At 36.9% G+C, this 24,528-nt stretch overlaps 1 protein-coding gene across 1 annotated transcript in view; it reads right to left on the bottom strand.

Moving 5' to 3' along the window:
• The window catches only part of milt (trafficking kinesin-binding protein milt), a 306,838-nt gene extending 283,629 nt beyond the window's left edge, over positions 1-23,209 (bottom strand). The window contains exon 1 of the mRNA XM_081745255.1: positions 23,066-23,209. Coding sequence (XP_081601381.1) covers positions 23,066-23,152 — 87 coding nt within the window. The 5' untranslated portion in view covers positions 23,153-23,209. The remainder of the gene's footprint in view (positions 1-23,065) is intronic.
• Between the last annotated feature and the right edge of the window lie 1,319 nt (positions 23,210-24,528).

Here is a 24,528-nt window from a genome sequence, read left to right as displayed (position 1 = left end):
TGAGGCAAACCTCACCCAGGAAGGCTGACCTGAAAATCTTTTACATTTTTTCGACAGTTGACAACTTAAGGATGCTGTGCAACGTGCATTTACTACTATCATGGCAGTAATGTTGAGGAGAATTTCACATCGTACAAGAAGGCGAACCATACTCTGTTATGGAAACTATGGTATACACACAGACACTCTGGAATAAATAGTAAAGAACAGTCACACTACCTCAAAGTTGTCCTCTCCTATGATCCCACATTAATAAAATGCGACCATCCATGTATATATGAACACGCAATAGACGGTCACGGGACTTTGTGATCACTCTGTACAGTAGTAGCGTAGGCACTTGAATTGAAGTAATTATTGTTGAGCTATTTGAAATTTACGTCACTAGTGTCCTTCGAATTGCGGAGAATAAGAATTCGCGATTGTCACTTATGAAAACCGTGTTATTCAGACGAGCGATGAACTGGCGAATTTGTAAAAAAGATCTTCACGAACTGGCGAATAGATTAAAAGCAATAAATTCCAGCTTACAATGTCAATTGTAAGGCAAATGTGTCATGAACTGTGTTTTAAGATATCGTTCATTAATCTCTATTCATATTTTTCATTTACGTAAATTTTTAGACAAATTCGCTCGTGAATGAAATTATCCATTTTTTAACTTCAATTTTCTCAAAACCATATTTTTGTACATTCGTCAGTTCGTGATATCTTGGAACAACTAAATTCGCCAGTTCGTGGAAAGAATGACGACATGTATGTTTAAACTTGTCATTAGTATAGTGCTAATGCATACTATTATTTTTACCCCTTCTTGTTAGCTGTAATCAAAAATTGCTAACGGTACAGGAACCAATAAATATAAACGGGTTTTACTAGATTTCTGTTTCAAATTCGGTTCGAAAATTATTCTGAGCATGGAACTAATAGGTTTTCTAGTAAAAAACAGTTTCGAACTCAGTACCAAAACTAATTTGACATCAAAAAATAACATTTCGTCATGTAGGAACCAAACAAAAAAAAGTTAGCTCTAATAATAAAGATGTTATCTTACCATCTGGAGATGTCTTATTGATTTTATAATACATATATGGAGAAACAGTGGCGTACACAGAATCTTGTCAAGGGGGTTCAAGCTCTCAGGCTCATATAATTGCATTTCAGATGTCTGTATGCATATTTATTTACCGAGCAAAGTAGCTGAAGTGGTAGAGCGTTAGCTTCGCATTCGGGAGGTCGTGGGTTTGATTCCCGCTACCGACTATCCTGACGTGTTTTGCAGGATTTTCCTGTTCTATCAGGCAAATGCTGAGATGATACCTACTAAACAGGCCCTGGTCGATACCTTTCCAAATCCTTTCCATTGTTATTGTTGTTGTGAGATATCCAGTATAAAATGGCCTCTAAATAAATATCTTAATACCATCATCATCATCATCATCATAGGTATTCTGCCATTATTGGCAGCTCACTTGCCGCAACTGAGAAGCTTCCATGCTACACGGCCTTCCGCGAATCTCTTCGTCTTTACGTAGAATTTTTGTCTCATTCGCCTTCTCCCACTTTTTCCTGCCACCATACCTTCTAGCATATCTTTCGTAATGCAATGCCCCAACCAGTTTCTCTTCCTCCTTTCAATAATATCCAGAACTGTTCTTTTCTAACACCCTCTCATTCGTTTATCGTACGACCTAACTAATTCTCTCCATTCTTCTCCATACCTACATTCCTAAAATTTTTACATAGCCTAATATCTTGCTCAAATGGAACAACCTTTCCCCTTGCGTGTGAATAAAGAAAGAAATCAGAAACTAAAAAGCAAATAGGCGGGAGAAGATGCAAAAATAAAGGAAACAGAGATATCAATTAACTTAATATTCATTTTTTAAGCACCAATATAGTCCCAGATGATGGTATCACTGGTAAAGATCCTGATACACGCTAAGGTTTACAAACAGAATTCTTCACATTCTTGTAAGACTTAATTCCTACTACAAAGAGAAGAAGTGTTATTTATAGAACACACATGCTTTCGACTCATCTGAAAAGTCACGTAAAACACCCGAGTTCAAAGATAATTTCTCTTCTGCTACCTCGAAAATACCGGTACTAAAAATGCAAATATAGCCACAATTTAATGACTTTTGAGTGTACAAATGCAATAAACACTAGGGGATCTCTGAATTGTCAATGGACACGCGACGTCCTTCATGTTCATTTTAGATGTTCAAGTGAGTAATGACGTCAGTAAATGGTAGCGCAGCCAATACAACTAGCCAAGGATTGACATTATTCACCTCCACGCTTTTGGCGGAACCGTATTGCTTGCCAAGGCACCAACCCAAGCAACAGTTTTTAACTAATGGTGTCTGACCCTTTTCGTTTCCTGGCTTCAAAATGTCACAGGCTTTATAATGTCCCTTCTGCACTACACATTGTGTAAAATTACTTCAGAGCACATTTACATAATATGGTTGGGCTAGTAGACTGCTACATATAATTACACTAATAGCAAAGAACGGTAAATAGACAGTACCAATACCTAATAATCCTGCGATAACTCATTTTTCCTAATAAGTTATAATTATTTACTAAGCCGCACTGGAATACTGATTCTTGTGAGATCAGCAAACTTAAGCCAGTATCGGATCTGGTTAGAGGAAAAATGGGTTTCTAGTCACCAGATGATGTTTCACTTTGTTGTCCACTCAGTGTCGTGAGGACAATTCGGGAGCTACTTGAAAGAGGAAGTGGCGAACTCGTCTAGAAAAGTAGCATTAATGCCAAGGGGAGCTGATGTGATGGTCACACATCTACCCGAAGCTATAAGTGTCACAAGCCGGCTGGTAGACTTTGGTTCCCTGTTGCGCCACAAGCTATTTTTTATTACAAAAAGTGTGATATTCGTAACATACTTCTACGTTTCTTTAAACTACATAATTGCATGAATTCTTTGAACAAAAATAAGAATATGGCGAACGTAATGATTTGTCTTTCTTTATGTAACTTACTGATTTTACTTTTTGTTCTGTTTTATTTTTGGATCAAAAGATCCAATATATTTCAGGCAAAAATTTTCTTGTAGGCGTTATAACCCCAGGATTCAATGCGAGTCAGGCAACTGACTGGTATAATACGAGAAGGGACTGGAAAGTTCGTGGCCTAACTAGAAAGGAAGCAATTATTTTATGTTTGTATACATTAGTTGCATAGCTATATCCATTGGTAGTCTCTATGTACAATTTCATTTCTCTATTGTTTCATTTGAGGCGCTAAGTCGGCGGAAGCGACGGAAATTTGTGACATGGAGAAAATCACTAGGACAATGCGCACGTTCATACATCCCTTCCAGAAATCTATACATCTATAGCAGAAATACATTCCTGTGGGTTCGAACTGTTGCCGCACCCGGCATATTCGCCTGATCTGGCCCCCTTGGACTTTCATTTGTTTAGAAACCTGAAAATGTTTTGGGGGAATCAGCGATTTTCTTCGGATACAGAGGTGAAAACTGCTGTACTGGAATATTTTGAAGGCTCGAGGAATCATTTTTAAAATATGGTATAGAAGCGTTAGCGGAGAGGTGGTGTAAATGTATCTTCGTCGAGATGATTACGTGCAAAAATAAAACATTAACTTATCCAAATATCTTCTAATTCTGTAGGTTAGCCCACGAACTTTTCAATCTACCCTCGTACGTAAGTGAACTGCATACAACTGGGATCCTCGTTGTCAGTTCTACGCAGAAAGAGAGTTAATGAAGCCTCAATTACAATAAACAAGGAACTTATACAAGTATTAAGTCTACATTGTCAGTATAAAGTTTCCGTCGTTTCGAGATTCAAGGGAAATTGCTGCTCCTTGGGCTGAAACAATCATCATAATCAGAACAACATCACATGGAAAGTGTTAACGATAACACGATTGCTTTATCACCACTTACAATCACTATGGAATTTCGGTCATTAGTGTGTTCTGTTTTATTATTCTTTTCTCTCTAATAATCGCGTTACTGTATTTACATCCTTGAGCTAATTTTTTAAATACGAAAAATAAAAAATTGCGAAAAACACTAATTATTACTTTTGGTAATAAAGTTTGTGCAAAACAGTGAGGCAGACCTGGTCAACCTCAGAGCTGATGTTACTTTCACTCACTATGTACAATTGGTTCGTGTAGGTGAGAAAGAAACGCCTTACACATATAAAACTTAGTATCATTTCACACTGTGAAGTTATGGTAAAACTTCTAACCTATAGGAATTCAATATTGAAGTAATAGGTTTTGCATTTTCAGTTTCAATATAAGGATAAGGACATAACACTATATGGAACATATTCTTCGGATATTGAATCCATTTTTTTTTAAATCTTTATTTTTATCATAAGAAGTCTGGTTTACTAAAATTCCTTTATATACAGTATTTATCCTGTCTGTTCGCGTCTGTCCGTCTGGGAGACAAAAAGTGTGTATCATTCGGTCCAGGAGAAAAAAAAGCGTGTTCTTTCCTTGGGAGACAAAAACGTCTGTCCTTCCGTCCGGGAGACAAAAATGTGTTCTGCCGTCTGAGCGAAAAAGATGTCATTCCGTACGGAAGGCAAAATGTGTGTTCTTCCGTCCGGACGACAAAAGTCTGTCCTTCCGTCTGGAAGACAAAAAATGTGTGTCTTTCCGTCCGGGAGACAAAAATGTGTGTCCTTAAGTCTGAAAGACAAAAAAGTGTTCTTCCGTCCGAGAGACAAAAAATATGTGCCCTTCCGTCCGGGAGAGAAAAAAACGTGTGTCCTTCCGCCCGGGAGACAAAATGTGTCCTCCCGTCTGAGCGACAAAAGATATGTCATTTCATCCAGAAGACAAAAGTGTGTGTCCTTCCGTCCGAGGGACAAAAAAAATGTGTCCTTCCGTCCGGGAGACAAAAAGTGTGTGTTCTTCCGTCCGGGAGACAAAAAATGTGTGTCCTTCCGTCCGAGAGACAAAAAGTGTGTGTTCTTCCGTCCGGGAGACAAAAAATGTGTGTCCTTAAGTCTGAAAGACAAAAAAGTGTTCTTCCGTCCGAGAGACAAAAAATATGTGCCCTTCCGTCCGGGAGAGAAAAAACGTGTGTCCTTCCGCCCGGGAGACAAAATGTGTCCTCCCGTCTGAGCGACAAAAGATGTGTCATTCCATCCAGAAGACAAAAGTGTGTGTCCTTCCGTCCGAGGGACAAAAAAAAATGTGTCCTTCCGTCCGGGAGACTAAAAGTGTGTGTTCTTCCGTCCGGGAGACAAAAAATGTGTGTCCTTCCGTCCGAGAGACAAAAAGTGTGTGTTCTTCCGTCCGGGAGACAAAAAATGTGTGTCCTTAAGTCTGAAAGACAAAAAAGTGTTCTTCCGTCCGAGACAAAAAATATGTGCCCTTCCGTCCGGGAGAGAAAAAACGTGTGTCCTTCCGCCCGGGAGACAAAATGTGTCCTCCCGTCTGAGCGACAAAAGATGTGTCATTCCATCCAGAAGACAAAAGTGTGTGTCCTTCCGTCCGAGGGACAAAAAAAAATGTGTCCTTCCGTCCGGGAGACTAAAAGTGTGTGTTCTTCCGTCCGGGAGACAAAAAATGTGTGTCCTTCCGTCCGAGAGACAAACAAATCTCAATAACTACTTGAATCACTATGACAGGGCGCAAAATTTCAAAGTCGGACGCTCTCGCCAACCCAAAAATGGTGGTCGCCAGAATCTCTCACGTACAAATTATGAAAGGCCCTTCCCCCCTCATGGCCTTTGGTTTGATAAAGAAAGATATTACATCATAACATAGAATTTTAAAACCAGACAATTAGATTGAGGACAATCAATTTTGAATTGAAGGGTAAGGGGAAAAAACAAGGAATGTCCATGTGTGTGCTTTGTCGGGTACTTTGTCCTATCTGTTGGTGACTCTTGGTAGTATTTGACTGTATATGTAAGCATCCGTAGATGTAAAAATATCCATGTATAAAGGGGCAAAAGTTTTGACTAATCCTATTCTTTTGTACACGGCTTTCAATATTAAAACACCGTTTTCTCGAAAATACAGTTTTGTGACATTCCTTCTTTTTTCCCCTTACCCTTCAATTGGACAATTCCTATACATATTAAAAAATATCTTACCTTAAAACTTTACTTTTGTGTAACGCTCTCTTTCTGTACTTAAGTACCAGTTGTCGACTGCAGTTTTCCGATCAAAGTCCTTAAATGAAGGGCCACTGATGAAAATTATCAGCAAATCATCCAGTGTGTCAGTCTTCAGTGAATTCCTGTAGGCAATCTTAACTCTGTTGAGACTGCTGAAACCAGCCTCTTTCACATGAAGCAGTACTCCCAGGTAAAACTGCACAAGATGTGACAATTGTTGGTCTAGCTTCAAACAGCGGGAAAGACGATCTCTCACGTTGACGCGCCAGGAGGTAAATCATTTCGGGTGAGGGTGGGAAAGGAGGGACGAATTATAATGTTGTAAAGTCTTCACTTTCCGTGTCCGTTGTGAAGGCTTCACATTCCGCGTTTTCTCTTACTTAGTGACAATTATTTTCGTGCGAAATAGAAACTGCGCAGCCCTGTATGTTTAGACAGAAACCATTCCTACTGAACACTGGTCATCAGCTCTAAATTTCTAGTCGCCAATGGCGACCTGGCGACCGGAAATTTTGTGCCCTGCACTATGAATTATAGCGAGGATTTAGAAGGTGAAGAGTTAGGAATCGAGTTTGTTGATCAGGATAGAGCAAAAACGATAATAGATAGCGAGAAGCGGTTACCTGCAAATTGATTGATCCTCTCAATAATACATTTCTCCTTCACCCTTTACTCTATCAAAAAATAGATGTGATAGAAATCAACTGCATTGGAATGGATTTAGCATTCTAAAAACAGGTACAGCAGTCTCTTAAGCCTCTATTCAAACCAGAAATGGCAGAAACAAATCACTTTTCGGTTTTAATGAAAATCGCTGTAGAGGAAAACCGGTAATAGAGGACGAGAAGCGGTTTTCCGTAATCAATCAAGCGTCCTAACAATATATTCCATCTCCACTATAATCTCGCTACTAAAATTGGAAGTAGTAGAAAATAAGTTCAATATTAATAAGTTCCAATTTCAATATTAATTGAACTAATGTCATAGTAGTAAGGGCCTGACTATAGGAAACTTTTTGGCCCCTGGGTCCCTGCCTCAGGACCCATGGTCCCTGGCCGGGGTCAATGACCTAGGGGTACCTAGGACCACCCCCTCTAAATTTTGGCAGGGGTACCATGGCCCACCCCCTAAATTTTGGCAGGGGTACATAGGACCACCCCCCTTAAATTTTGGAAATTGCCAAATCTAAAAATTTGGTATGGTAGCCTAGGACCATAGTATGTACCTCTATTAGTATTGGGTGTCTATGTCGTTCCCTTTCATGGGTAAAAAATTGCCAAAAATTCAAATTTCGGGGGTTTTTGACCTAATTTATCCCCTTGGATGAGGTATTATTACCCTATATGGTTGTATGGGCGTATACAGGGGTCCATTACCTTTCATAAGACATGGGTATATTAATGCACCCCTTTAAATTTTTGGGAGGGGTACCTTGGCCCACCCCTTCAATTTTGGAAATTGCCCAATTTCAACATTGGGTATTATAGTATAGGACCCTAATATGTACTATGATAAATTTGGGTGGTCCACCTCATTCCCTTTTAGGGGTACATAGGACCACCCCCCTTAAATTTTGGAAATTGCCAAATCTAAAAATTCGGTGTGGTAGCCTAGGACCATAGTATGTACCTCTATCAGTATTGGGTGTCTATGTCGTTCCCTTTCATGGGTAAAAAATTGCCAAAAATTTAAATTTCGGGGTTTTTTGACCTAATTTATCCCCTTTGATGAGGTATTATTACCCTATATAGTTATATGGACGTATACAGGGGTCCATTACTTTTCATAACATATGGGTATATTAATGCACCCCTTCAAAAATTTGGGAGGGGTACCTTGGCCCACCCCTTAAATTTTGGAAATTGACCAATTTCAACATTGGGTATTATAGTACAGGACCCTAATATGTATCATGATAAATTTGGGCGGTCCACCTCGTTTCCTTCCAGGGGCACAAAATTGCCAAAATATAAACGTAAGCAATACGTTATACCACGTGTTTGATTTTTGGTCGATTTTATCCCCTTTGATGAGATGTTATTACCTTATATGGTTATATGGTCATGTATAGGGGTCCATTCCCTTTCATAAGATATCGGTATATTTGTACACTCCTTTAAAAATTTGGAGGGGTACTTTGGCCCACCCCTTAAAATTTGGAAATTGCCCAATTTAAACATTTGGTATTATAGTACCGGACCTTAACATGTATTATGATAAATTTGGGTGTTCCACCTCGTTCCCTTTTAGGGGTACAAAATTGTCAAAATATAAACGTAAGCAATACGTTGTACCACGTGTTTGGTCTTTTGGCCCAATTTATCCTCTTGGATGAGGTTCTATTACCTTATATGGTTATATGGTTATGTATAGGGGTCTATTCCCTATCATAAGACATAGGTACATTTGTGCACTCCTTTAAAAATTTGGGAGGGGTACTTTGGCCCACCCCTTAAATTTTGGAAATTGCCCAATTTAAACATTTGGTATTATAGTACCGGACCTTAACATGTATTATTATGATAAATTTGGATGTTCCACCTCGTTCCCTTTTAGGGGTACAAAATTGTCAAAATATAAACGTAAGCAATACGTTGTACCACGTGTTTGGTCTTTTGGCCCAATTTATCCTCTTGGATGAGGTTCTATTACCTTATATGGTTATATGGTTATGTATAGGGGTCTATTCCCTATCATAAGACATAGGTACATTTGTGCACTCCTTTAAAAATTTGGGAGGGGTACTTTGGCCCACCCCTTAAATTTTAGAAATTGCTCATTTTATATATTTGGTATTATAGTACCGGACCTTAACATGTATTATTATGATAAATTTGGGTGTTCCACCTCGTTCCTTTTAGGGGTACGAAATTGCCAAATTTTAGTACAACCACGTGTTTGGTCTTTTGGCCCAATTTATCCTCTTGGATGAGGTCCTATTACCTTATATGGTCATGTATAGGGGTCCATTACCTATCATAAGACATAGGTACATTTGTGCACTCTTTAAATTTTTTTGATAGGGGTACTTTGGCCCACCCCTTAAATTTTGGAAATTGCTCATTTTATATATTTGGTATTATAGTACTGGACCCTAACATGTATTATGATAAATTTAGGTAGTTCACCTTGTTCTCTTTCATGCGTAAAAAAAATTGCCAAATTTTACTACAACCACGTGTTTGGTATTTTGGTTCACCCCTTGGATGAGGTCCTATTACCTTATATGATTATATGGTTATGTATATTGGTCCATTCCCTATTATAAGACATGGGTATATTGATGCACCCTTTAAAAAATTTGGGAGGGGTATCTTGACTCATCCACTCAGTTTTAGAAATTGATTAATATAAGCATTTGGTATCTTCGTACAGGTCTTCAATATGTACCACTATAAATTTGGATGGTCCACATCGTTCCCTTTCATGGGTAAAGAACTACCAAAAATCAAATTTCGGATGTTATTGACCCCTATTTAATACGTTATATGGTTTATTACCTCTATATGTTTATGTTCTCTTTAAAATTTGGGAATTATCAAATAACAAAATTCGGTAAACGTTTTCTAGGACCCATTGGTATTCCTCTTATGGCCAAATATTCAAAATTTAAAGGTTATTGACCGGCTTTATTATTGAATAAGTACAGGATTTATTACTTTTTCATAAGACACAGGTGTATTTGTGTACCAATTTTAAATTTTGGGAGGGGTACATTTCTTATTGTCATATCAATAATTGGTAATTGTTCTTTGGGTAAATCATTGTGAAATATTAGTATGATCACGTGATCAGTTATTGACCTATGATGGGATTAGGAGTCCAGGATATTGGTACATTTAAACTGTGTAGGATAATTTGAGAATGCGTCATTGGTATTGATTATTACAGCCAAATATAAACGTAAGCAATACGAATAATTGGTAATTGTTCTTTGGGTAAATCATTGTGAAATATTAGTATGATCACGTGATCAGTTATTGACCTATGATGGGATTAGGAGTCCAGGACATTGGTACATTGAAACTTTGTAGGATAATTTGAGAATGCGTCATTGGTATTGATTATTACAGCCAAATATAAACGTAAGCAAGACGTTGTACCACGTGATTGACCTTGATGAGGTAGTGTACAGGGATACATAGCTAACCTTATTGAATCTTATGACTCATAGACGAAAGGCAATACATGCTACAACACTGGCAAAGTTATTGTTAATGCAATTTGATTGGCTGATCACTATCTTTCCTGCAATCTGATTGGTTGATCACTATCTTTCGTGCAATCTGATTGGTTGATGAGTTTTAAATCTTTGCTGTATTCAGTTTTAAGTTTTGTTTTACATTTAAAAATCTTGTTTTCGTTCAACATTTTGCACTCAATGATAAATATGATCAAAACCGTTTATTTGTTAATCGAATAGTTAAAAACCGGATAAAGTTTGACGGTTAACCGTGAAACGTAAAAATTTTTTTGTTTGAAATTTTTTTTCGTTTCAAAATTTTGTTTGAGATTTTTTCGTTTGAAATTTTTGTTTGAAATTTTTTGTTTGCAAATTTTTGTTCGAAAATTTTGTTTAAAATTTTTTGTTTAAAATTTTTCGTTTCCAAATTTTTTGTTTGAAATTTTTTGTTTCAAAATTTTGTTTGAAATTTTTTTCGCTTCAAAATTTTGTTTGAATTTTTTTTGGTTTGAAATTTTTTGTTTGAATTTTTTTTTCGTTTCAAAGATTTTTGTTTGAAATTTTTGTTTCAAAGTTTGAGTTGACATTTTTAAAAGTTTGTGCACTTATTAGTAAAGAACTGGAACTGTTTAGAACAAAAACCTTTGACAACATTGTGGTGCAATAGTACACGTCAGAACCTGGGGTTGTACTTGAAATGAAAAAACACAATTCATTGAAATGGATCATTTTATTACACTCCACATACATCCATACCAGATAGTGGTTCTGGATATTGTCGATACAATGTATTTTGAACTTCTTGCACTAGTTTGTCTTTAGCGTATAATTTTAATTCCAGTTGAAGTCTTTTAAGGTCTAATGCAATATCAATTGGTGGAAACTCAATGTCCATTTGATCACAAATAAACTGTTTATCAATACAGTTATGCACCCACGAACGATGTTGACAACCATCACAATATCTAGATACATGTTGTACAATATGCATAACACATTTTTCAAAATAGTACTTTTTCAGGAATATACTAGTTTTGTTGCACACTTCCACTGCATGTTTCACACACGGAAATACGCTGATGAATTTGTTCCATTCTGTTTGTGTTAGATACACCATGTTGCGAGGGACATGGAATGTACTCTTTTTACGTAACAACACCTTCTCTTCGAGGACTGTACGCATCACCACTTCATGATTTGAGCCTAATGATTTGACTATGGTCACATTTAGCTCATCATGAAAATAATCGTTCATTTGGTCGATTCGTGAACATAATATTTGCCATTCTTCACAGGTCAGTTGTACACCAAATTGTTCTGCTTTGCCCAATCGAATCACAGGTTCAAATGTTCTAGCACTGATACCAATCATCACATGTTTTGTTTGAAATATATTTATTGGATAATAGCTTGCGAAGATGAACTCTTTATCGTTAGAAGTACACATCTTTCCTCCTGAAAAGCACTTGCTCAAATGATTTCGTGGGATGACACTGTATTGGTTGATTTATAGAACTACGGCTCACGTCATTGGAAAGGAATGTGCTGACGTTTGAATTCATGATTTCATCACAGTTGCTGACGTCATGCTGACCAACCAAATTCATACAACTATGTCTGACGTCATTGGAAAGAAATGTGCTGATTCATGATTTCATCACAATTGCTGACGAATCTGGCTGTGTACTAAATTCAAATTGATGACTTCGACCCAAGAATCCTTTGTAACATAAAGATACAGATCCAGTATTTAAGAAACGCAGCAGTTATTCTTGTTTTGATGCTTCCATGGGTAAATATCTTGCTGGTAAAATTATATTCTTATCATTTTCAAGCTTCACTACGATTCTTAATCCAAACTTTGTAGGGATCATTTGGCTAGCTAAGATTCTATAAGGTACATTCTGTTGTAAATCAGTAATCTTGGTAAATGATTTCATCACATCACGCGTGTTTAGAAACTGCAGACAAGTAGCCATGATGACGTTATTATGAATACTAACTCGAACGATACTTATATATGATGCAAAACTGATGACGTTGCATTATCATGTTCTGACGTGTACTATTGCAACACAATGTTGCCAGAGGTTTTTGCTCTAAACAGTTCCGGTTCTTTACTAATAAGTGCACGAACTTTTAAAAATGTCAAACCAAACTTTGAAACAAAAATTTAGAACAAAAATCTTTGAAACAAAATTTTGAAACGAAAAAATTCAAACAAAAAATTTCAAACGAAAAAAATTCAAACAAAATTTTGAAGCGAAAAAAATTTCAAAAAAAATTTTGAAAAAAAATTTCAAACAAAAAATTTGGAAACGAAAAATTTTAAACAAAATTTTGAAACGAAAAAATTTCAAACGAAAAAATTTTGAAACAAAAAATTCAAACAAAAATTTGAAAGCAAGAATATTCAAACAAAAAGTTTCAAACAAAAAAAATTTCAAACTAAAAATTTTACGTTTCACGGTTAACCGTCAAACTTTATCCGGTTTTTAACTATTCGATTAACAAATAAAAGGTTTTGATCATATTTATCAGTGAGTGCAAAATGTTGAACGAAACCAAGATTTTTAAATGTTAAACAAAACTTAAAACTGAATACAGCAAAGATTTGAAAATCATCAACCAATCAGATTGCACGAAAGATAGTGATCAACCAATCAGATTGCAGGAAAGATAGTGATCATCCAATCAAATTGCATTAACAATAACTTTGCTAGTGTCAGATTACATCACCTTATGATTAAATTTTAAACTGTTGTAGCATGTATTGCCTTTCGTCTATGAGTCATAAGATTCCATAAGGTTAGCTATCAGATTTCTAAAGCTCAAGGTCAAATCAATCACCACCAATGATCTTAGACTATGAGCTGTGACTAAAGTTCAATGTATTGTTTCAAATTTCGCACCTTATGTTAAAATTCTGTTTATCACCATTCCCAAATTTAAAGAATACTTCTCTTGATATATCTAAGTCTTAGAGTTAATCATATCATTATATGTTCAATAAGGTCAATAATGTCCGTCATTTGTTTACCTGAGTAGAACCAACTGTTTTCTAGAAGTGTGTGTGTACTCAAACTTAAGAAGTACCACAACAAAGGAAATGAATCCCTGTACACTACCTCATCAAGGACAATCACGTGGTACAACGTCTTGCTTACGTTTATATTTGGCAGGAATAATCAAAACCAATGACGCATTATCAAATTATCCTACAAAGTTTCAATGTACCAATGTCCTGGACTCCTAATCCCATCATAGGTCAATAACCGATCACGTGATCATAATGATTTACCCAATGAATGAGATACTATCCAATTACCAATTATTGATATGACAATAAGAAATGTACCCCTTCCAAAATTTAAGATTGGTACACAGATACACCTGTGTCTTATGAAAAAGTAATAAATCCTGTACTTATTCAATAATAAAGCCGGTCAATAACCTTTAAATTTTGAATATTTGGCCATAAGAGGAACACCAATGGGTCCTAGAAAACGTTTACCGAATTTTGTTATTTGATAATTCCCAAATTTAAAAGGAAACATAAACATATAAAGGTAATAAACCTCTGTACATATCCATATAACATGCTAAATAGGGGTCAATAACCTCCGAAATTTGATTTTTGGTAGTTCTTTACCCATGAAAGAGAACGATGTGGACCATCCAAATTTATAGTGGTACATATTGAAGACCTGTACGAAGATACCAAATGCTTATATTAAACAATTTCTAAAACTGAGTGGATGAGTCAAGATACCCCTCCCAAATTTTTAAAGGGTGCATCAATATACCCATGTCTTATTATTGGGGATTGAACCAATATACATAACCATATAATCATATAAGGTAATAGGACCTCATCCAAGGGGATAAATTGAACCAAAATACCAAACACGTGGTTGTAGTAAAATTTGGCAATTCTTTTTACTCATGAAAGGGAACAAGGTGAACTACCCAAATTTATCATAATACATGTTAGGGTCCAGTACTATAATACCAAATATATAAAATGAGCAATTTCTAAAATTTAAGGGGTGGGCCAAGGTACCCCTCACAAATTTTTAAAGGAGTGCACAAATGTACCTATGTCTTATGAAAGGTAATGGACCCCTATACATAACCATATAACCATATAAGGTAATAGGACCTCATCCAAGGGGATAACTTAGGTCAAAAACGAAACATGTGGTTGTACTAAAATTTGGCAATTTCGTACCCATGAAAGGGAACAAGATGGACCACCCAAATTTATAGTAATATATATTAGGGTCTTATACTATTATACCAAATGTTTAAATTGGGCAATTTCCAAAATAAAGAGGTGGGCCAAGGTACCCCTCACAAATTTTTAAAGGAGTGCACAAATGTACCTATGTCTTATGAAAGGTAATGGACCCCTATACATAACCATATAACCATATAAGGTAATAGGACCTCATCCAAGGGGATAACTTAGGTCAAAACCAAACACGTGGTTGTATTAAATTTGGCAATTTCGTACCCCTAAAAGGGAACGAGGTGAACCACTCAAATTTATCATAATAATACATGTTAGGGTCCAGTACTATAATACCAAATATATAAAATGAGCAATTTCTAAAATTTAAGGGGTGGGCCAAAGTACCCCTCCCGGGGTGCACAAATATACCCATATCTTATGAAAGGTAATGGACCCCTATACATGACCATATAACTATATAGGATAATAACATCTCATCAAAGGGGATAAAATCGACCAAAAATCAAACACGTGGTATAACGTATTGCTTACGTTTATATTTTGGCAATTTTGTGCCCCTGGAAGGAAACGAGGTGGACCACCCAAATTTATCATGATACATATTAGGGTCCTGTACCATAATACCCAATGTTTAAATTGGTCAATTTCCAAAATTTAAGGGGTGGGCCAAGGTACCCCTCCCAAATTTTTGAAGGGGTGCATTAATATACCCATATGTTATGAAAAGTAATGGACCCCTGTATACGTCCATATAACTATATAGGGTAATAATACCTCATCAAAGGGGATAAATTAGGTCAAAAAACCCCGAAATTTAAATTTTTGGCAATTTTTTACCCATGAAAGGGAACGACATAGACACCCAATACTGATAGAGGTACATACTATGGTCCTAGGCTACCACACCAAATTTTTAGATTTGGCAATTTCCAAAATTTAAGGGGGGTGGTCCTATGTACCCCTAAAAGGGAATGAGGTGGACCACCCAAATTTATCATAGTACATATTAGGGTCCTATACTATAATACCCAATGTTGAAATTGGGCAATTTCCAAAATTGAAGGGGTGGGCCAAGGTACCCCTCCCAAATTTTTCAAGGGGTGCATTCATATACCCATGTCTTATGAAAGGTAATGGACCCCTGTATACGCCCATATAACCATATAGGGTAATAACACCTCATCAAAAGGGATAAATTAGGTCAAAAACCTCCGAAATTTGAATTTTTGGCAATTTTTTACTCATGAAAGGGAACGACATAGACACCCAATACTGATAGAGGTACATACTATGGTCCTAGGCTACTATACCAAATTTTTAGATTTGGCAATTTCCAAAATTTAAGGGGGGTGGTCCTATGTACCCCTGCCAAAATTTAGGGGGTGGGCCATGGTACCCCTGCCAAAATTTAGAGGGGGTGGTCCTAGGTACCCCTAGGTCATTGACCCCGGCCAGGGACCATGGGTCCTGAGGCAGGGACCCAGGGGCCAAAAAGTTTCCTATAGTCAGGCCCTTACTACTGTCATGCCATACAAACCAAATTCCTTCACGTGGTTTACCTGTGACTCTGCTACTTCTTTTTACAATATAGTAAAAAATACAATATGACAACCGGAAGGAATTAGATCAACATCTTTTGCTTTCAACAGAGATGATGGAGAAGGTGCCCCTAGGTTCTCTACTCTTACATTTGGAGTCTATTTTCTTATGAAGCTTTCGATTAATAATATGATAAATTACACATGAATTAATATTTTAGCCTTACTATAAAATGGCACAAAGACATTGTATTATCTTTTGGTTTCTGTTATATAGTGAAAGATTTTTTTTTTTTTAAATGAACGGACAGAGCTGATGAGCACTTTAAGCACTACGCTATGCGGCAGCCGAATTGGCGTTTAGTGTGAACCAATAAAGCTTGTGACCTCGGACGACTGTCATCAATTTTTTGAGGGGAGATCAATAAATCTAGAGGAATCAATTTCAAAACAGATCAATGTATCCGATTAGCCCCATTTTTGCGTTTTTAAAATTACTATTTGACGACTTACAAATCTAGAGTATTTTGTGCCACGAACAACTTGTTCTTCTGTTAGTTCAAAGCAGCTTTCATGTACTTTTTTTTTTTTTAAGCGCAAGCGACGACGAGTTTAGCTTTCCATATCCCGCTATAGTTTGCAGAACTTCAGTTCAGTGAAACAGCATTAGCAATACGAAGTCGATTAGCTACAAAAGCATGTGTTATGAAGCCGATTAGCTACAGAAGCATGAGTTAAAGTGTGTGTTAGATTTTTTCTTTCTTTCTTTTTCATGGGCTTTTGATTTTTGCTTTTTTTAAATGTATAAAGTACTTTATACTGTTAATTTTGTCGGCTCCAACTTTTAGCGATTTTTCATCCCAAATCGGAACTATTTTATCTCTTGTTTAGCGACATTTTGTGTCAATGTTTTGCAAACGTTGTCCGATGAGAAAAATGATATTAGTAGATGGACATGTTACATGTCGATAAGACTCTGGTCTCGCTAATAACATACAATCAGTATGATGACTAAAGTGGTCTCCTACATCACAGTGTTAGCAACGCTGGACGACTTGAAAATAACACTCAAACGCCGATTCGACTGCCGTGCACGTGTCTTTGATGTTAAAAAATAGACATTAATTAACCAATCAGCCAATCACTAAAGAGCTCGAGTGAAGGAAGAGGGAATAAACTAATAATCAAAGTTAGGAACACTGCCTAGACAGACAGAGACAGAGAGAGAGGGAGACACACATTATGGCTTAATTGCATTCATTATACGAAATAAACGTAACTGAATTACTGCAGTTCATTACAATAGGCCGTTACACTTCTTTGACTAAGACTTACATTTCCGGTTTCAACAATATCTGAATATAAGCCTAGAAACGAACATTAAGGAAAAATAGATCAGGGACATCTAATTAAGTGAGAGGTTCTACATAGATCACTGTTTTCATGGTCTAACAATCAAATTCTGCCGAGAAAATGCAAAAGAAAAGTGCATTCAGCTGTACAGAGAGTGGAAAATCCAGTCTGGCTTTTGCACGTCATGGCAAGAGGCATTTCACATCATTGTTGACCGAGTATAACTGTTAACCTTGCAACCAGAAGATAAGAACACAAAAGAATTACATCATATCGAATCAAGATTTTTCTTTTCCGTATTCAATGAAATAACTGGAAAGAAATATAATAAATATTTAACACAGTAATTCCAATCAATGCTATTTACTTCTGTGTTAAATAGGGTGTACTCTTTAAGATTTTATCGAATCATATTTTTTTTTTTTTTAAGTTTTTTCCATATAATGAAAAGCAGCAAAATCTTACTTTTGTTAAGAGTATATAAATAGAATTTAATTAAATATTTCTTAACCTCAGCGTTACAACATGCATAGAATCTAGCTTCGAGTCACTGGTAATTCCTTAAGTTCAAACTAGATATCCTGTTTTAATGAACTCGATCCCGTTATCCACACAAAGTTTAAGGGGAATATGAAATTTCCGCTTCCCCTTAAAGCAGAAAAATATAGGCCAAGATGTAGGCCTAATTCCTGCCTACCTCTGGCTACAGTCTATGCATTATTCTTCCCAAGAGAAACATAAAAAGAATGATTCTATCACATACTCGCAAAATTTTGACAAAATGAGACTGTATTACAAAGGCTGATCTCTTTCAATCCGATGTCGAACTAGGTTTTACAGAGTAACAAAACTATACGCAAACTTGTATTAATCTCTCAAATGTTGTGTAGCAGAGTGAATATACTATAATGCGCAAAATCTGTAGAAAAAAAAGTTTTGAGGAGGGTATATCACGGCTCTTTCCCATACAAACATTATCATCTCCGCATACCAGAACAGCGTCTGAACAAGGGCTTTGTTATAGGACGGGCTAAGCACAGAAGCCTCCTCCAAAACCTTCACCACCAACGAAATCGCATCCAAAGAAGGTATCGGTGAAATTCACAAGACCTGTGTTAAAGAAGATCCAATGAGAATCCATTACTAGAGCGTGTAATTAGAAAAATTAAGTTTTACGTCCCACGGTTATTCCGGATAGGCTAAAGAAGACAGTGATGATGAGAAGTGGATGAATCGGTGGAATGAATAAATTGCGAGGAGACGGGAGAACAGCGAGAAAACCCACGCAAACGGTGTTTGTTGGTCACAAAGTCTACTTGCCACGCTGTGGGGATTGAACCAGGGACCTCATGCACCAGAGATGAACGCTCTACCCCTGAGCCACCGAGGCCCCACAGCGTGTAATTAGAGTTGAAGCGAAATAATTGCTTTGTATGGTATATTTTCTCAACACTGAAACAGGAAGTGATAGAAGATTCACAGAATTAATAGCGAGATCAGAGTGGAGAAGAAATAATATTTTGGGGGCAATTAATTGATTGCAGAAAACCTCTTCTTACTATCTAATAGCAATCTCCCTATCGGCTTGACATGTTAAACACATGTTACATTACTGAGCCAGAGATTCTCCATGCGTCATTTAGGGATTTACTGAATGTATGTACGGCAGGGGTAATGAAACGGTGCAGTAAAGATGGAAAAAAGTTGTTATCCATAGCACGATGGCACGCACATGTACAATGGAAGTCAAAGCAAAGATCACTTATCATGGTTGCATAATCTCAGAGGGTAATGGAAAGTGGTATATCAGACAGGATCTTGCACATAGAGGGTAGAAATAAGAAGTGTAACTAATCGTGTCATGTAATGAAATAACAGGCAGAATTCACAAACGTGTACTGTATTTGTAACGTAGTATCTTACACAGAGTAGCACAACAAAATATTAGGTCATACGTGCTAATAATAATCGTACCTACAGAAGATGTTCAAAGTGTTGTTCTCCCACATTTATGCAACGTGTAATCGTAAGTTTTGAATGCATTCCATCATTCCCGGCGTGTTGCTTAACTGTTCACACGCATCTTCAATGCGGTTTTGTAAATCGGCAAGTTCCTTTCCCTAAGTGCGAAGTTCCTTTCCCACCCCCACCATTCGAAGCTGCCTAACTCCGCCCCTGTCGACTTCCAGACTGTATGTCATATAAACTTTTACTTGTTTTGGTGCAAGGAAACTGTGGTTTCATTTTTCGGCATTACTTTTGGGATACCCTGTATATTTTAAACCGAACATGGTTGCGCACTGTTAGTCACCGTTACCAATGAAAATGTTAATGGGTTGAGTCCATTATCGAATTCGGCCGAATTAATCGCTCTAGCTGTCTACTGGGAAAAAAATCGTTCAACAATTATCGTGTGGAGTAACAGACGGACAAACGTACTAACATTATAGTTTTATAAGGCCCACTTGAGTGATCCTAATAATCAATCAATTAACATACACGCTAAAAAATATAAACCTACGGAATTTAATTGCAACAGCATATTTAGATATAAGATAAAAGGACACACAAGTCACAATTTTTCAATACTAAAGATCAAACTAGTTCAATCAATACTAAAAGGATGAACCTCTCGATATCCATTTCCATAGTCGCTTAATTTCATTACCACTGCAGTATCCACAAAATTAGGGGCGCCAAAATAACGTTTGAGAGGAAAACGAAAGTTCGCAACTTCATCCTTTTCTAAATATCTAATTGATTTTGTCTCCTCGATAAGTTAAAAAAAAAAAATGGAAGTGAGACGTACAGTCTGCAGCAAAAAACCTGCAACATGACCATGTACGTTTGTGAAAGACGAAGTCTTTTGCTCCAAAATAAGTGTGCAGGGAAGGACGCCGAGGTTTCTCCTGGCGTGATTCGTGCCACTTAGACGTTATGTTGATTCCCTGCGCTGTTAAGCGTAGTTTCACAATAAACTTACATGCTCACGTTGCAGGTGTTTTGCCGCGGACTGTACAATTCTCATAATATAGAGTACTTAACTGCCCACCCTACCCGTGTCCAATTGCTCCTTGAGTTCTGTAATACTTTGATAACTACAATAGAATAATATAGAAAAAAAATGCGTAAAATATATTTTTCAACCTACTGTACAACAATATTAACATATTTGTTGAAGGCAAGATAGTGCAGTGAGGAACGGCCTATAATAAGAGGATTGATTTTGTAATGGTTCAAACCTTGATCTGGTTCAGAACCCACGTTCATTGGTCCCGTCCATAACCTTGGTGTTGTATAAGGACACAAAACATAAATACTGACATACTACAAAGAAAATACGTAAACCTCTAAAATGAAACTAGGAACAACAGCTACTTTAAAAAAAAATAGAAAATATGTGAATATTCTTAAAGAAATATTAAACATTTTTAAAAGATGAAATCAAGGAAATATCTGAAATGCTAAATTAGAAAATAAAAAATGAAATCTTTGAGTTTAACGCCCCATCACGATTATCCCCGTTGGGCAAGGGAGACTGATGATGAAGGCAAATGAATGATAGTGAAAGAATTGGTGGAATGAGATTATGCGAGGGAACGGGAACCACGAGAAAACCCACGTACACGGCGTTGTCCACCACAAATTCACTGGACCGGAATCGAACAAGGGACTACACGCACCAGAGGTAAGCGCTCTACCACTGAGCCAATGCGTCCCCAATAGAAGATGAAGGTGCGCAATCAACTTAAAACACGAAAGAAACTGTTAAATGCCAAAAAAAAAAAAAAAAAGTGTGTAACATGTTAAATAAAATGGGAGATGCATTGTTTTAACATCTCACGAGTATGCAACGAAGCAACGGGAGACGGTGATGATGAGAATGAATAAAATGGTGAGATGAAACAATTGGGAAGAAACGAGAGAATCCGAAGAAAACTCATGTACATGGTGCTTATCAGCCCACTTGGCGCAAACTGGGACCGAATTGGGGAACCTATTCACCAGAAATGAACTCTCTATCACTGAGCCACCGCGGCTGTATATGCAAACTTCTAAAAGAAAAGAACAAATAGCGTAAAACGACAGTAAACAGGAGCAAAGCAAGATATCGCTATAAAATACGCAAAGTAAAACGTGAAAATTATAAAGAATTTGATCTAATTTGATTTTAGCGTTCTTTTAACAGCGAGACTATAGGAGACTTGGACCGACAGCTTAACATGGGATCTGAACCACATGAGCTCCCGCTGGCTGTCGAACTCGGGCCTCCCGGTGGATTAACCATTAAGCAAAATAGGCAACGTGCTTAGGGCATCAACGTAAAGGGGTACCACAGAAACTTTCCATAGCCGAATTATCATGGTCCATGGGCCATTTAGTGCAATACTGCAAATGGTGCAGGTCAAGCATGACCCGAAAAAGTCCCCCCTCCCCAACATTAAATGAAAAAAAAAAAATCCATTACGGTGACTTTGTATCACATACATGGAAATGTGTACTGAAATCATTTTTAATGGTTAAAGATACAAAACTTTTTAGGTTAAAAGTGTTTTTGAGGGTAACAGATTTTGTTGTTGTTGTTGTTGCTGCTGTTAAACTTAAAAAAAAATATATATTCGTGTGGTATAAACCTCACATACTTCGGGTATAAAAAGGTACGTTTATAAGATCTAGAGTATTGTTATTTAAACTGATGTCAAACACACGTGATTCCCAGATGTTAAAGGATTTTTTTAAATCCTCAAAATATTTTTAAAAAAATGCGATTATGTTCTTTAGACCAAGGGAGACGGATGATTAATGCAAGTGAATGATGGTGGAAGAATTGGTGGAATAAGAAAGTGGGAGGAAAGGGGGTACCCCGAGAAAACCCACGGACACGATGTTGTCCACCACCAACTTATTTGGCCACGAGCGAACCAGGGACTGCAGGCACCAGAGGTAAGCGCTCTACCACTGAGCCACCGTGCCCCGCAAAATAATGTTTGAGAGGGTATATATGTCACATACTTGTTGTATGAAAGAATATATAAAGCCTAGTGTATTGTTGTTGCTTGTGTATTACGTATTAAACCACAAAAAATATGAGATTAAAAGCTCACATAGTTGACGTATGGGAGGATATATAATATTGACCGCTTAAACTACCAGCATATATGCATTTATAGGCTAAATTTAAGTTTTGTATGGTCTTCTTCGCTGTCTTTACCAGAGTTAATATTTGGTTATTTTTAAAAATCTGAATTGACAAACTATTGCGATTTGAATCGCGACAGAGTAAACCATGTTATGTAAGGTATTAGTGTACTCTTTAAACAGTACTTCTGGTAATCCTGGTTTACAAACAAACGGAATACTGTAAAAGTTACACAAGCTATGCGCGCATATACAGCTTACTGTTAATAGTAAAGTCATAAAATAAAATGACTGAAGGTCATTTTTTTCTACTCAGGAAGGAAGCCAGCAATTCATGTATTTCCTCAAACCCCTCTCCTTTCCCGCATCTAATATACTGACACCGCTAGTACCACACTAACAAAAACAACCTAATTAATGTTTCTAATTAGAGAAAACAAAATATTCTTACTGCACTATAATCATCCTCCTCCTCTTCTTCCTCCATTTTTCGATTCCTTCGACACCTAGAATTTTTCCACAAGCCAGTACGACACATTTTCGGAAACTGTTGTCTCTGCACCTTTCTACCTGCACCCAACAACAAAAATACACTGAATTGTCGGCAGGTATTGTTATGAAAAGATGTATAAACGCGGGAGAAAGTAGGTAAGACTTTGTAGATTTTCTGACCAACTGCACGTAGTCAACACCGGTTCGGCCTTGAACAACGAACTGCAGCGAATGGATCGAGTTGATATACTGCACTAAGACATTTTTTTCTTTCCTTCTTTTACAAATAAAAATGACAACTTGACAATAATCTAAACGATTTTGTTATGCATACAATTTGTTTCCAAACTTTTTTCCGTGCGTGTCGGAGGGAATCTCGGTTTCAGACTGTTAGTATAAAGAAATAATGCAATGTCGACATATTATTCTCATCGTATTTTCTGTTGTTTTATATTTTTTCTAGTCTTTCGAATATAATAATATTCAACCTTCAATATCTAAAAGATGGCGTTCAAACACTGCAGAGACTTCCCAAAGATTGCCCAAGTACTAAAAAGATTTCTTGAAGAGTGTGTTCAAAACGCTGCATTGAAATCCCAGAAGGTTGTGTCGAACAGTGTAGTGGTTTCTGGAAAGTGTTGTCCGAACACTAAGATTTCTCGAGACATGAAATACTATTTGGGATTTCCCGATAGCTGAGTTTTAAAACTGAAGATTTTCTTGAGTGTCTTCTTAAGGTTTTAATACCATAGTGATTTCTCGACAGGAATATCCAAACTTCAAAATTTCTCGAGAGTTAAGTTTAAAACTGAGGGGTTGTGTTTTTAATAGCGTAGTGATTTCTTGAAGATGTCCAAACACTAAAATTTCTCGAAAGTTGAAATACTACCATGATTTACCGATAATTGAGTTCTAAAACTGAAGGTTTTCCCGAGAGTTGTGTTATAACACTGAAGAGATTTCTGATGGATTGTGTTTTAACAGTCAAAGGCTATCGCAAGAAATGTGTCTAAATACTCAAAAGAGTTATCGAGGGACGTGTCGAAACATTGCATGGAAATCTCAAGGCTTGTGTCCAAACACTGAGATTTCTCGAGAGTAATTTTCAAATTCTACCGGAATTTTCGAAGAGCTGAGTTCTGACAATGAAAGTTTTTCTCGAAGCTTGTGAAGAAAAACTGACGAAACTTCCCAAGACTTGTGTCCAAACACTGCGAGAATTTCTCGGCGGTAGCGTTAAAACACCACCGAGTTTTCCCTCGAGAATTGGTTCTACTATGCAGGACTTTCCCGAGAATTACACTCTAACACTATCAGACTTTCCAAAAATTTTTCAAATATGAAGACTTCCCAAGGGTTGTTTCCCAAACACTACAGGGGTTTTCTACGGGCTATTGTTCAAAGACTGCAGGGCTTTCCCAA

The sequence above is a fragment of the Thermobia domestica genome, chromosome 18 (assembly GCF_964235325.1).
Source record: "Thermobia domestica chromosome 18, izTheDome1.hap1.1, whole genome shotgun sequence".
NCBI classification, from domain to species: Eukaryota; Metazoa; Arthropoda; class Insecta; order Zygentoma; family Lepismatidae; genus Thermobia; species Thermobia domestica.
Note: the sequence above shows the minus strand (reverse complement) of the source record. Positions and strands in the feature narration are given on the sequence as shown.